Source organism: Cricetulus griseus (genome assembly GCF_003668045.3).
Source record: "Cricetulus griseus strain 17A/GY chromosome 1 unlocalized genomic scaffold, alternate assembly CriGri-PICRH-1.0 chr1_1, whole genome shotgun sequence".
Classification (NCBI taxonomy): Eukaryota; Metazoa; Chordata; class Mammalia; order Rodentia; family Cricetidae; genus Cricetulus; species Cricetulus griseus.
This window is the reverse complement of record NW_023276807.1, coordinates 44796691-44811259: the sequence shown is the minus strand read 5'-3', so window position 1 is coordinate 44811259 and position 14569 is coordinate 44796691. Positions and strand designations below refer to the sequence as shown.

At 43.0% G+C, this 14569-nt stretch overlaps 1 protein-coding gene across 5 annotated transcripts in view; it reads right to left on the bottom strand.

The window, feature by feature from the left end:
- The window catches only part of Mtus1 (microtubule associated scaffold protein 1), a 143254-nt gene that overhangs the window by 18603 nt on the left and 110082 nt on the right, over positions 1-14569 (bottom strand). For all 5 annotated transcript variants that reach the window (XM_027391193.2, XM_035452665.1, XM_027391196.2 and 2 more), the window contains one exon: positions 7604-7670. In XM_027391193.2, the coding sequence (XP_027246994.1) occupies positions 7604-7670 (67 nt within the window). The remainder of the gene's footprint in view (positions 1-7603; positions 7671-14569) is intronic.

The window sequence follows — 14569 nt, the reverse complement described above, 5'->3', positions numbered from 1 at the left end:
CAGGGGTGGGCAAAGCTGAATTGAGACCCCAAACCTCCTGTGAACGAAACACAGAACTCCAAACTGGATCTAACTACCCCCCTCCCCGTTGGGTATTCAAAGGGAGAAGTTAGTACAGACACCAAGGATTGCTATAGCTCAATTCTCCTCTGGAGCCACAGGAGACTCAACCACAGTGAAGTATGACACTCCCCGGCCTCTCCTTCCTACACAGAGTCCTACTGGCAGGTCGTTTGTAATCTGGCCCTGTCAGCCTATCTGCCGTCTTCTGACAGAGGTGCCCAGCTGGGCTTCCACTGCCAGGTTCTCCTTGCCAGTGGACAGATCTGAAGGCCTTTTTGGCTGTTTTCACCTCATGCACTAGTCAACAACAGGCTGCACAACAGCGCACGCTCCACACATACATGAAATAAGACAGTCTAGGAACAAAGGTGGAACAAAGACAAAAGCATGGTTGAGGAAGTGACAATGTGTTCTAAGACACAGGCCTGAGAACAGAAATACCAGTGTCAAGTACCAGGTTTCAATCAAAATAATGCAGTCTCTCTTAGCCAGTCACTAACTAGTCAGTCTTGCCTCCTTCCAGATCACTCATTTTTAAGAATCACAAAGTGCCAGCATAAGCTGTCAGGCATCCTTCAACTTTCAGCATATAGGAATGGACTAAAGTCTATTTGGAGCTATTTAATATTAGTATGTTTGCTTAGTTTTCATATACGTTTTTACATAAAAGCAACAGTCTAGACACTGTGGTGTCAGGGTACAGTCCCAGATACTCCGGTGTCAGAATCACCTGGATGATATTAAAAAGCGTAGATTCTTGGACTCCATCCCAAACTAAATGAGTCAGAGTTGGAGGGTGTGGGAACAGGGAAATTGTTTCATCTCACAGTGTCATTTGTGATCCACTGGTCTAGACAAGTGACCCCAAGTTAGGAAAATTTGAGATTGTAGAGTAAGAAAAAAACAGGACAAGATGCCTCATGCCAAAATACTGTTTGTTGGCAGTAGTTTGCACATCTGTAGGTAAAGACCATGGACTTTCCTCACATACCAATAGAACCAGTCATGTACACATTTAGGATACAAAAAGATAAGAGAATGGCCCTTCAACACTTCATCAAGATAAACTCCAGGAGTTTCCTCATGCTATTTCATTACATGCTACTTTGTAGAGTGTCTAAATCACCGTAGACACCCAGCCTTGTTACAGCATAACTGTAGACAGAACTGGGAAGGTGAAAGCACGAACACATTCCACAAGGTGTGGGGTAGTCTGCAGCTCACTGGGTGAGTGCTCATCAGACGCTTTATATTCTGCTTTTGAATATACTCTTTTCAAGTGGGTAAGAAGATATTCTGATTTAGCAATAGTTACTTCTTCCACTATTGGAGAAGGATCCCAAAAGTCATTAGTTGTCGATGCATGCTGATATTGGTTTCAAATGATTTTCCAGTGTTTTAGTCACAGGAAGCACTTTTATAATGGAAATCTGGTAGCCTGGCCACTTTGGGTTTTCACCCAAACCCTCTGGCTTCTGAGATGCTTGAAAGTAGTCAGCAGGACAGTGAAGTAGCTTTTGAGCTTCAATTTCTTTAAATGATGCAAACTACTTAGGGCTAAATATTGCTTCTTTAGTAGTGATTAGACCCAGAACCTTTCCTAATTTTTACATACAAAGGGGGAAGTACTGAAGATTTTACATACTTATCCCCAGTATTCCAGCAATGTTTGGTGCATTAAGAGTTAAAGTCTCATTTGGTTCATAATATACAAATAATCTAGGCTAATTAATAACAAGATAAGGGAGTTAGCCCCAACTTATTACAGCTAAATTAAGAGTGTGTATATGTATCTTCCTTGTGGCTTAGTACAGGATTTGTCTAGCATGTGCAATGCCCTGGGTTTGATCTCCAGCACCACAACAAACAAATAACTCTTTCTCTTTATATAGAAGAAAAAATATGATTTTAAGGACAATGAGAACCTCAAAGGTTATGATGTAAGGCCTCCATACACCACTTTTTATTCAACACAACATCACAAGTAACCAGAATGACTTTCTCAGAGGCAAAGGGTTGCTGCTATTGATATTGACCAGGAAATGCAACAGTAAAGCACTGCAGAGACTGGTATATTCAGTATTACCTAAGTGAACTGCTGTCATGGTGAGGCATAGCATTTCCACCGGAGTTATACATCCCCATTATCATTCATTCAGAAAAGACAGAAATATTGTTTTTAAAGCAGTTCAATGGAAATGTTTGTGCTTATAACCCCTCAAACATATGCACATTACAAGGAGAAGCCCACTTTCCCTGTTACCATCTTAGGTTGCAAAATCCATTCTTTATCTGCACTCTGTGCATCAGTGTACCCCAGGCCTACACACCTGAAGAAGACATTGACTGTGCCTTTGAAAACCTTAGTTCTAGGTGGAAGGAAGAGGCACAGAAACAAACAGCCAGGGACACAGTCTTAATGTGTACTAAGTAACCAGATGGGTAGAAAAAGTAAAGTAACTTGTTTGAAAGATTTGGGTGAAACTCAGCTGAAGACAAGACACTTTAAACAGGCCTTTAAAATATGAGTAAATGAAGAGCCTGGGAGGCAGGAGTGGAAGGGTAGCACAAAGAGGAGAAAGCATTTCAGCAGAAAGGTAGTGCATGCAGAAGAGGCAGATGACACATGAATTAGACTCCCCCCGAGACTTGAAGGAAACCAGGTGTGAATAAGGGGAATGAGCACCTAGACACAAAGTCAGGCTCTAAACAAATCAAAAAACAAAGCAAAAAAGGCAGCGGGGGCTAAAATGCCGGGTTTACAAGTGCAGTCTTTGGAGTCCATGGGAAAGGGACGTGTGACTGGATAGTAAGACAGGCCACCTGTTGGGTAGTTGTGGCAGTATCTCCAGGGAAGAAATTCAGGCTTCAGGAATGCTGAGGAAGGACAGGTCTGAGAAAGATTTAGGACACAGACTGATATGCGTGTGGATAACAGAAGGTGATGTAAGGAGTGTGAGTCAGTGGCTGTCCTGGGTACTGAGTGACTCAACTGATGCCTCTTGGAACACTGAGGGACACATATGGGATTGAGTAAGAAGACATACAGAGGACCCAGGAAGCAATGAGCCATCCAGGACAAAGTGTCATCTCACTGGGCTGGCTCACTTAGAGGCTGTGCCTCTCAGCACACACCTGCAGCTCAGGAAGGATGGGCATAAAAAATACACCCATGAATCATGACCATGTATGGCCTTAGTGCTATACCACTCTATAGGATCAGTGGTTCTCAACCTTCCTAATGAGGAAATCCTTTAATACAGTTCCTCATGTTGTGGTGACCCCCAACCATAAAATTATTTTTGTTACTACTTCATAGCTCTGATTTTTTTTTCTACTGCTGTGAATCATAAAGTATCAGATATGTGACTCCTGTGAAAGGGTCATTTGACCCCCACAGGGGTTGTGACCCACAGGTTGAGAACCACTGCTATAGATGGTTCACAATCATTAATAATTTCTTCAGTGGAGGCTCCAGGTTGTGACACGAGAAAGTTCCGGGCTTGTTAAAAGAATCCAAAGACACAGGGAAACACCTCAGAAGCACGGTCCTCTGTCAAAGAAGCCAGACTTGAATGAGAGCACTACACCTTCATTTCCATGAAAGTCTGGAAGAGACAAGTATTTGCTTCTAAGGGAGGCGAGGCTTAAGGGAGTCTTCTGGGATTACAGAAATTTTCGTGCAAGTTTAGGTTGTATGAGTATCTGTTAAAACTGATGGACTGGCTAGATAGCTCAGCGAATCAGGCTTGCCACCAAACCTAAGGACCAGAGTTCCATTGCTGGAACTCACAGTATGGAAGGGGAGAAACCAATCCTACAATGCCACAAGCTGTCCTCTGACCTCAACACATGTGCACACACATGTGGATACACACACAAATGTAACTGAAGGGGGAGGGAGACAATGGGACAGACAGAGATACAAAGACCAAGTTCAAAGTCAGCCTAGTCTACATAGTGCTGCCCTGTCTCAAACACAAGTGAGATGGAAATTTATTGTGTATAAAATACACTTTACTGAAACAATGGTGGTACAAAGTTATATATATTCTATAAACAAAGGCAAGGGGCTACACAAAAATTATGCCAGTAGTAGGAATATAAGGGTATTTTCTTTTTTATCATTGGTCTATAAATCATAAACTCTCAGATGTCAATAAACATCAGTAAGCTATACAAATGGAGAGTTCATTATGATTTCTTTTTTTTTTTTTATTTATGTATTTTTTTTTTTTTTGGAGGAACCAGGAAAGACTCTCCTCCATTAAGGACCATAGTGTCTGAAGATAACAAAAGACCACAAGATACAGTAAATACATCTGTGTGCAAGGTGTATGAGATCACTGGTGTAGGATGAGCCTCATGGTTCTGTTCTGGGTAGACGGAGGGATTTCTTGAACAAGTATGCCCAAACAAATAGGCTTTCCATGAAGGGATGTGGGTCAGATAAGGAAAAAACAAAAAAACAAAAACATGCTGATTGCCTGCCAGGTGAGAAAGTTTAGCTTGGGAAGAGGTACCACATGAGAGGGCATCCAGAGTCTGTGGATGGTGGAGATGGAAGGGAGCTGTTAGATTCAAGGACAAAAGCACAGACTGTTTGAATTGCAGTGTTCTAGGGTTTATGAGTTGTCTCCCCTTGCCCCCATAATTCTTAGCGGTTTGCGAATCTTGTCCCAGTTTTTAGGGAGAAGGGAAAGAAAGATTACCCAGCTGACCATTGACACCCCAGGTTATTCTGAGGGAAGAGGTGGCTACTTCCATGATGGAGGTAAAGTTGAAAGACAGCAGCTCTTGCTTAAGCTGTCTATAAAGTGTTAGATACCAGGCCACAACCTCATATATTTTACTACTCTTTTCAAACTTCACACCAATCCAGTAAAATACACAGAATTCAAAGTCACTAAAGTGAAAACTCTATGTACTCAAAAAAAGTTAAGTCATTCCTCACTGGGAGCGTATGAATAAAAACCTACACCACTAAGCCAACATTAAATGCCAATATAGCAGCAACTCACTGGTCGGGCCTCACTTACATTTGGGTGTGATAGACCTGTCCTGGGGGATTTCTAATAGTATCTCCACTACACAGCTGTGGGGAGTGTGTGTGTGTGTGTGTGTGTGTGTGTGTGTGTGTGTGTGTGTGTGTGTGTGGTGTGTGTGTACTCGAGTGCATATGTGTGTCAGGGTCTCACTATGTAGCTTAGGCTGGCCTGTCACTCGAAGCAATCCTCTTGCTTGGCCTCCCCACTACTGGGATTACAGGCATACACTATAGCATTAACACAAAGCTGCAGACATCCCAGTAGGTATGGTTAGCACCAGGTAACACCACAACACGGATGCTTTACAATGTTTTACCCCACGTGAGCCTCTTCATCATCCTTGGGGCACACACATGTGTTCTGTTACTTTATTTAGAGAGAATAAAACTGGGGCAGGAGAGATGTGACCTGACAGGCCCTGGGCCACCCAGCCCCCAACTTAAGGATTCTAACTGCCATGGTCCTACTCATTTTATTGCCTCAAATTGGAAAACAAAACTGAGATTTGAGCTTTGATATATAAACTATCTTTTTCCATTCTGGCCCACTCAACAAATCCAGCTGAAAGCTTCAATTACTTTCTCTAGCCAGCTTTATTATATTTGTTTAAAGAATTCTCTTCTATTCGCTGGCCAAACCAAACTTTTCCCCAAATGCCTTCTGCTGGTACTTCAGCAAGCACTAGAACTTGGGGCTTGACTCAGTAGTTAGCAGAAATGACAATTTCCCAAGTCCAGCCTAGGGTGACAAAACAATATGGACAGGCCACCCATAACATCCTGACACTTTGACAGTGGCAGGAAAAACACACCAGGCCACATTCTCGTTATCTCAGGAGGAAAGGTGAGAGTACAAAGGATGGCTGTTTCCTGACAGGCTGTGTGATAACTGGAAGTGCTGCTGACCGGGGCTTCAATTTACACTGTTGAATTGTGACAAGAAGCTCACCATTCAAAGCAGAGGCAATGGGAGCTCAGTGTCCCCTGCTGTCTTGTCCTGACTTCTCCTGGAGAATAGAAGCTTGAAGGAGGAGGGCTCATCTCCACCTCCACTGAGATCTGATGAACTCTGAAACCCCATGAAAAGCCCTCTTTTCTCATCTCCTAACTTTATATCCATTACAATACTTAAGGTGCAGACAGACAAATTGAGCTGGTCACTGAGTAACCAAATGGGGGGCAGCCAAGTCAAATTAGACAGGGGACTGCCTTCACAGCGTCTGAGATCAGGGCCGCCCATGCTGTGGCTTCTGTCCTGGTTCACAAGATCTCTCCTACCACCCAGGGTCTGCACTTTCATCTGTCTTAACGTTGCTTTTCCACACGGGTCCTTCCTTTCTATACCCTTATGCCAGCACGGATGGCTTACCTAACTGCTGTGAATCTCAAGGGTTAGCCATGTAGGAATTGGTCTCAGCTCCCACTGGGAGGTACAAGAAATAGGGAAGGGCATACTTTTGACCCCCTGCCCAGTGCACTGGCCCTTGACCTTCACCATGGTTGGACTAGTGGAGTTGTTGACAGATATTCCAGTCCAGCAAATCAGACTGGCAGTGATTAAACTGCGGTCTGGTTCTCCGAGAAAAACAAGATTCTTTGAGAATTAAATGAACAAAATTTGCTCTAGCTCCAGCTGCTCGCTTTGAAGAACTTACACTATACACACTCTCCTCAACAGCCCATCAGCAAGCAAAGCGGGGGACAAGGCAAGTGACCTCTGGCTGAACATCTCCAGATCTAGCTGATGCTAAATCAAGAAGCCAATTCCTAGGCTGAGTGGTCCCCCACAGATCAGGAGTGGGGTGGGGGTGGGGTGCACACAGAGCACTGTAGCTGAGGTAGAAAGGGTAACACACTATTATCTTTGTCCTTCAAATGTTAGGCTCTCCAAAAGAGACAAGAACTCCAACAGCAAACAATAAGACTTAACTACTGAGTGCTACAGGCACACTACCCTGCCCCTGAAGTTGGTAAATATCCCTCCCAAGCCTATCCTGACTACCTGAGTAGCATAGAATGTCCTTGTTCTGATGGGTAGCCCTAATATGCAGCATCCTTTTAATTTGTAAATTCGAAACACCATCCCCCAGACACATAAGGTCTTACCAGAGAAAGCGACCCTTTTTTTTTTTAACATGTTTAATATAAAAAGTGGTTTCAAAAAAATAAAATAAAATAAAAATGGCATGATGCAATTATCCAACAGGAATGCACACATCACAGAAAATCACTCTGCCCCTGTCTACTCGGTATGAAGCATGCTTTGGTCATCAGAAAGCTCGGTTAGATTACTCAGACACCAGTGCCAGGAATTCTGTGAACTTGGGGTCACACTGCCAAGATTCAAAAGCAATGTCGATAGTAAGTGTTTGCACAGATACAAGAGGGAGAAGTAACAGCTGCCAGCCTGTAACTCTGGCCACAGAGCCAGGAGGGAAGAACATATTTGTCAATTGCAGTAAACTTTACCAAGGGAGGAAAACAAGCTCTTACCTAGCTCTCCCCGGAGGTTGACAAGTTCTTGAGAGAGGTTTTTGTGTTGCTTCAGCGCTTCCTCCCGCTGTGGAAAACACACATCAGGTTACTTGGGTTTTGAAGAGGGTCCCTTTTTCAGTAAGTCACACATTTTGTCATTGCTAGGCAAACCAGACACAGAATCCAGAAGCCAAGATATGAATCACTTAAGCTAACAGCTTGTGTCATTAAAAACAAAGCAAAAACACAGATGTCCCTTTGCCCTGAAGGAAATTCATGTTTTAAAAACCTGTATTTTCCCAGGTCCTGGGGCAACTTTCCTTTGGGGACTGAATGGCTCATTTAGAAATCTTTGCTTTGTGCCTGGCGCTCACTACAGATTCATAGACCCTTTCAGCTAATGTATACTGTACTTAAGAAGTAATGCATTCTCCCCATCCAAGGGCAATAAGGGCCCAATCAGTTTAAGATAAATATTTAATGTTCTAAACATAGGCACTTATATGGACTTTGTCCCATACCCACAAATAAAAAAGTTTTATTAGAAGGCCAATTCTATACTCTAAACAAGAAAAAAAAAAAAGTTCGTTCTGGGACAAGCCAAATTTAATCTCTGAAAGATGAAATTAAATTGATTTTGCCCAGCTACACACCAGTTTCCAAGGATTACTAACTACATCATGGAGCAACTATAGTTCTAAATAGATTTTGCAGAAGTAAAGGCAAGCAGGAAGCTGTTTCAATGGTTTTTGTTTGTTTTTGTTTTTTCTCTTAAAAAAAAAAAAAAGCAAGTATCAATCTTTCGATAAAGAATGATTTTTTGAGTTACCTGCAGGTCTGTAGCAATCACACATCCACACATACTCATACAAACACAATCATTAGACACAGTTTCTCAAGGCATAGATTGCCTGGGACCAGGGTGGAACTAAGAAGTCAGGAGATTTCCGAGGTCTGTCTCTGAAAATGCCCTTCTTGGGCTCACCCCCATGTGGGGCTCCCGCATTGGGATCACAGTAATGCAGAGATCATGAGACTGGCCTCTGCCGGCCAGAGTTGCTTCTGAGGCAAAACTCTTACCCCTGGTTCCAGACAGGGTCTGCATTAGTCCCTGACACCCTTCCAGAAAAACCCTGTAAACAAATACCAATTACCCTTGTTGCTGCACATGGAGGAGAGAGGCACATTTTGCTGCTGGGGCAGCCCATTTTCCAGCTTCGGTCGCCAGCTCCCCCACCCCCTGCACTGTCCGAGAAGTGCACAGGTGGCCCCGCCTCCCACCGGTCGGGTCTGCCCACATTCAAAGCTCAACCCGGAGGAGCGCCATTGGCCCTGGTGGCCTTCCCTCCCGTCCTGCAGGTTACTGCCTCAGGCTCTCCTCTCTCCACAGAAGCTGATACTGCAGCTCCTGCCTCTGGCATAGGCAGCCCGCGATTACTTAAAGCCACAGCCCTTCATTTATGAGAAATGAGAGCCAGACATTACCCTGATCGATTGCCACTTACTTAATATCAGCTGGGGCGGAGGAAACAGAATCGGGACCCTCTCTGCGCGGATAATGGAGTTATTTTTAGACGCGTGAGCCTTTTTTACTCCCCTCTCTAATTGAGGTCATTAGATTATCACACTTACTAATAGAAAAGGGAAACTTATTCTTCAAAGCCCATACACTAAAGGCATGATGAACTAGGTGAAGGGCAATCAGAGGGCCCTGCTGTGATTTAGAATTTTAGATGACATTACAATAGAGTGCAGTTCATTGATGTTTTAGATACCGGAAGTGCTGAACTGGGAGTTGGAGATCACACATATTTGATCATTTTTATTGCACTAGTCCCTCAGTATCTTTACATATGAATGGCAATAGTGACTGATTTTTTAAAGTACATTTTTCCACCAGCACATTTGCACATTAATGCTTGATGGAATCCTAAAAGTTTTTTAAAGTTGTGCTGAAATCACCAAACAGGAACTCCAAGTTTCAAAAATAATAATTGCTTTTCTAATGCAAAAATTACAGAACAACCCACAAATACAATGTTCTTCTCTTTTTTCTTTCTCCCCTTATTGTTACCCTCATACTTGCTTTCCCCTGCCCAACACTCCCCAGTTCTGGGATTATAGGAATGTGCCACCACACCCTGACTTAAGCCTTAATTTTATTCACACACTTCGGATAAACGTTATGTTCTGCCACCAGAGTCAAAGAAAAGCAGGGGGCAGTGCTGTTAGACATGCACAGCAACTGTGAAACTGTGAGCTTGCTTCAGAGTCCCCATCCCCACAGCAGCCAAGTTGCAAACAGAAGGGGGTGAAAGGCAAGAACATTTTTTCTTCTCTCAGGGGCGTGAAAACTGCAAGGAAGATTGCAAATCTAAGGCTACAGATGCTAATCTTCAGAGAACTTTGGCAAAGCCACGCATACTTCCACAAACACGAGAGGGTGGTTACTTTATTCATGGAGTTTCGGAGTCAATAGATTTCAGTGTGAATATGGAAACCTCTCCTAACTCCACTGCCCTTAACCATCCTCAGGCATCTGCCAGTTCTAAACAGCAAGAGGATATCAAGGTCATTTGTCACTCTGCCTTGATGGCCAGAACTTTGGGGGGGGGGTGGCAGAGGGACACAGCCAGCTCACTCTTCCTACACAATGGGTTTCTTTCTAACCCTCTGAACTTTGCTTTTCCCATCACCTTTGCTCTAGTCCTGGTTCATCAGAGCCCAATACTGAACCAAGGAAGGGATTTCTTTACCCCCTAGAGGGCTATTATCCCATCTTCTTTATACATATAAACTCCCTTCCTCCAAGGAGCCTCCTGTTGAGTGTATTACAACCACCACCACCACCACCACCACCACCACGTGTGTGTGTGTGTGTGTGTGTGTGTGTGTGTGTGTGTGTGTGTGTGTTTTCCCATAGACTGGAGTTGTCCAGCTCATGCCCACTGTCCCTCGCTCATCTATATTTAGTCAAAAGCTGATCCTCCAAGATCTTCTCAATGCTACCCTCTTTGGATGCCTGGCTTTCTTAATTTGACTCACCTTACACACATTTCTGGAGAGTTAAATGTCAGATGCATCATCCCACCCCCAAATATCCAGAAGGGACATTTATCTTTCTGAATTATAAGTTATTACTCAGTTATCAACTAAGTACATTTCATATTATACACCATAATAATATGTAAGAAAATTAAGACATAGCTAGCTATTGCTTTCAAGAAGCTTAGAACTTAGGGTGCAAATGTCCTGGGACAATTCTTTCGTCATCAATCAGAGCAGATGACATCATCTGAGGGGAAACAGCACAGGATCGTGGGAAACCCGGGGTGTTAAATATGATCTACTCAAAATGCACACCACAGAATTCACACTGTAGCAGACATACTGTTAGTTTCTGCACAGCTTTCTGGGTTTGCTTGCCCTTTAAATGTACTTATTTATTCCCAGATGATAAAATACAGTATGCCAGTTAGAGACAGATTTTTTTTCTTCAGCTGCTTAGGTTAGTGTCTCTGTCATAAATGATCAACCATTTATAGTCCAGAGAAGACGTTTATTTGATTATCTTTGAACTATAACATGGGGACCCCTCCCCCAATACACAATGAGACTGGGGAGCAAGATGGGTTCCAAAGATGCTCTCATACTCATGCATTAAATATATGAAGTGCTCTATGGAAACAAAATGGGATTCTCCATAATTTAATTAGGGTCGCTGGGATGCAAGCACTTAGTGGCTGGCTGGCATCCACTGGTGTGGTGTGCCTGAACTCAGCTGGCTACTGACCTCAACACAGGAAATTTTACAGGAAAGAACTGCATCAGACAGTTTGGACGTGGCTAGTCTGATTTCCTCCATGTCATCTCCACAGTGCTTTTTATCACCTTGGGCATTTTTTTTTCTCTTTTAATCCTAGACTCATTTAAAATCCAACTCCCTTTTATATTTTCATTTTTCTTTTTAAAAAGTGCTAGCTTAGGTTAGTTTCTACTTGCAAAAAATAAAAAAATAAAAACTATTTGGTTGGGGCTGGAGAGATGGCTCAGCAGTTAAGAGCACTGACTGCTTTTCCAGAGGTCCTGAGTTCAATTCCTGGCAACCACATGGTGGCTTACAACCACCTTTGAATGAGATCTGGTGCCCTCTACTGGCATGCAGACAGAAGACTGTATGCATAATAAATAAATAAAGTCTTTTTAAAAAATGTTAAAAAAAAAAAACTATTTGGTTATTTGGTCTTGTTTTATCTTATCAAGAAATCCGCCCAGAGACCCTTTAATGAATACTCTGGGGTTACTAACCCCAATGCTGGTTAACAGTGTCCAAATGTTTCACTAAAGGGCACTAAAGAAGTAAAGGGTTAAAGGAATTTTAATTGCTTAACTTCCCCCATCTTTTCCTTTCAGCTGTTTCATAACAGTGCCTTGTACACATTGGGCAACCAGCGAACATTCACCGATTGGTTATAAAACAAGGGGTGAAGAATATTTACACAGGGATTTTGTGTGCATCTTGTAGAATATATCTGGGTCCCATCCTCTCCCTTCACTTTGTTCACTCAGGTATGCTCAGTCTCCTACAATTCTTGGGGTGGGTGTACAAGAAAGAACTGGAGGCAGACCCTGTGGTAAATGAACCTCTATCTTACAAAAAGGAGAAATGACTCAATGGTAAGGGCACTTGGCTGCTCTTCCAGAGGACCCAGGCTCAATTCCTAGCAGCTACATAGCAGTTTGCAACTGTCTGCAATTCCAGTTCCTGGGGATCTGACGCCCTCTGCTGGCTTCTGTGGGCACTGCAACTAAGTGATGCGCGGATAGTTGTACGTGTATCAAACACATAAAAAAAATATACACAAAGAAGCAGAAACAAGCAGAGCGAGGGTCTATCATATAGAAAAATTTTTTAAAAATGTAAGTTCCTGGAGTCCAGAGGGTGGGTAGAAGGTAGCGCTGTTAAGACACGACTGGATCACAAGGATGTCTACTTCACCAGTGGGCTACTCCACAGATGAGCTCAGAGCTGAATAAGCTATTAGGAGGTGCAACCTGGTTGGAGGGCATAAGTTACCTAAAGTGAAGCATTAAAGGGTATACTTTGTGCCCGGTCTCTTCCTGTATCATTCTCTCCTCCTGTCTCCTATGGCATGAGCCACTTGCTTCCTGCCCTGATGTCCTGTCTCATCCAATAGCAGTGGGGCCAAGTAATCATGAACACATATGAGAACTTTTTAAAAAAAAGTTCTTGAAACTCATTAAGAGCTTTTCATGCTGTGGACTAACAAAGTCCACTTAACAGACAGAACCCAGGGCCATTTTAATCCGTGGCTCCATATATTCTGTCCTCAATGAACACCTGATGAACTACATGGCTTGAGTTTATAACCCAAATTCATCTGGGCCAAAAGATCTCTTATTAACATCACGTTTGCATATTCCCTGAGATGCTCCCGCCAGAAGAACCTGTTAGAGATGAAGACAGTTGAATGGCAGATTCCTGCTCCCTTCAAACACAGTCCTGGACCTTTGCTCACTGAGGAGCAGCGAAGACTACCTTCTTTACTCAGGTAGCATTTGACTTTCACCATCTGTAAAATCAGCCTGTTTGCACTGGGTGCAGGTCATGATGCAACGAAGCTCACTTAGGATCTGTGTGCAGGAATCTGTGGAAAGCAGCAGTTGGGATCAACACGCCTGGCTTTCTGGAGTCACTGAACTCTGTGCTTTGATTTGCCTATTTGTAAACTCCCATTCGTTATTGTTTGGGTGAAGCATTTAAGTACTTACTAAGTGTCAGGTATTATTAACAAATATGAACTCCATCTTGCTTTTCTTTCAACTCCCTAATATGCAGCTGAGCAATTGGGTAGTGAGGGTTACATACAAAAGGGTAACAGTGTCAAATTATGAAGTTCTGTAGTTCAAGCTAATAAATCAGAACCATTCCTAACAAATAGACATAATTTAATAATTTCCTAGTAGGCATATTTTTTAAAAGTTAATTTCAGCAGTTTTTTTTAAATTCAGCTCAAACATATACAATCCCATTTCAATCTAATCAACATAAAATATCCAACACATTAATATGTTCTTTTTCATTCTGAATCTTTAAATACTACGTGTAGTTCACACCAATTGCTCAGCTCACAGTGGTTATTTTACAGATGGTCAATATTCTTCTGTGAACCCTGGCTACCACATCACTTCATCTGTGCACAGTGGAGAACCACCAGAGATTTATGGGGTGCTCTGTGGAGGAGCAGTGTTAGCAGCGCTTGAGATGGACTACAGAGACAAGGACGGAAGCATAGAAGTGCTACCAGAACCCAGGGATCAGCCAGGTTTACACAGGATGACCTTGGGAGGAAGGGCAACCTCATTTTCCAAAGCACTAATGAAATGGGAAAAAGTACTACCGGCAATTATCTTTTCACTACTGTTTCCACTGAAAAGACTCTGGAAGGGAAAGGGGAATACTAAGAAAATATTTACAGGCTCAGGAGATAGCTCAGTGGTTAGGAGTGCTTGCTGTAAAAGCAAGAGGACCCTAGTTCAAATCTTCAATACCCATGTAAAAAGTCAGGCATGGTAGCGTATGCCTATAGCTTTAGCATTTGGGAGATAGAGACAAGTGGATCCTGGGAGATCACTAGCCTGCCAGCCTGGGGGAAACTTCCAGTTTCAGGTTCAGTGAGAGACCCTGACTGAAAAAGTCAGGTGGAGAACAACAGAGGACCAGACCACTCTTGCTTCTGCATGCATGGGTCCCTGCCCCCATATGTACCCATGCTTATACACTACACACAAAGACAAAGGGAGGGAGGAAAAGAGGGAGGGGAGACAATAGAACATTATTGTAATCCCAAATTTTAAAGACTGGTACAAGTATGAAGTGAGTGATAAGAGTATGGCTTGAGTTCTGGAGATAGTTCAGTCACACTAGCCTTATAAAGCATAAAGTCCTGAGTTTAATCTCTA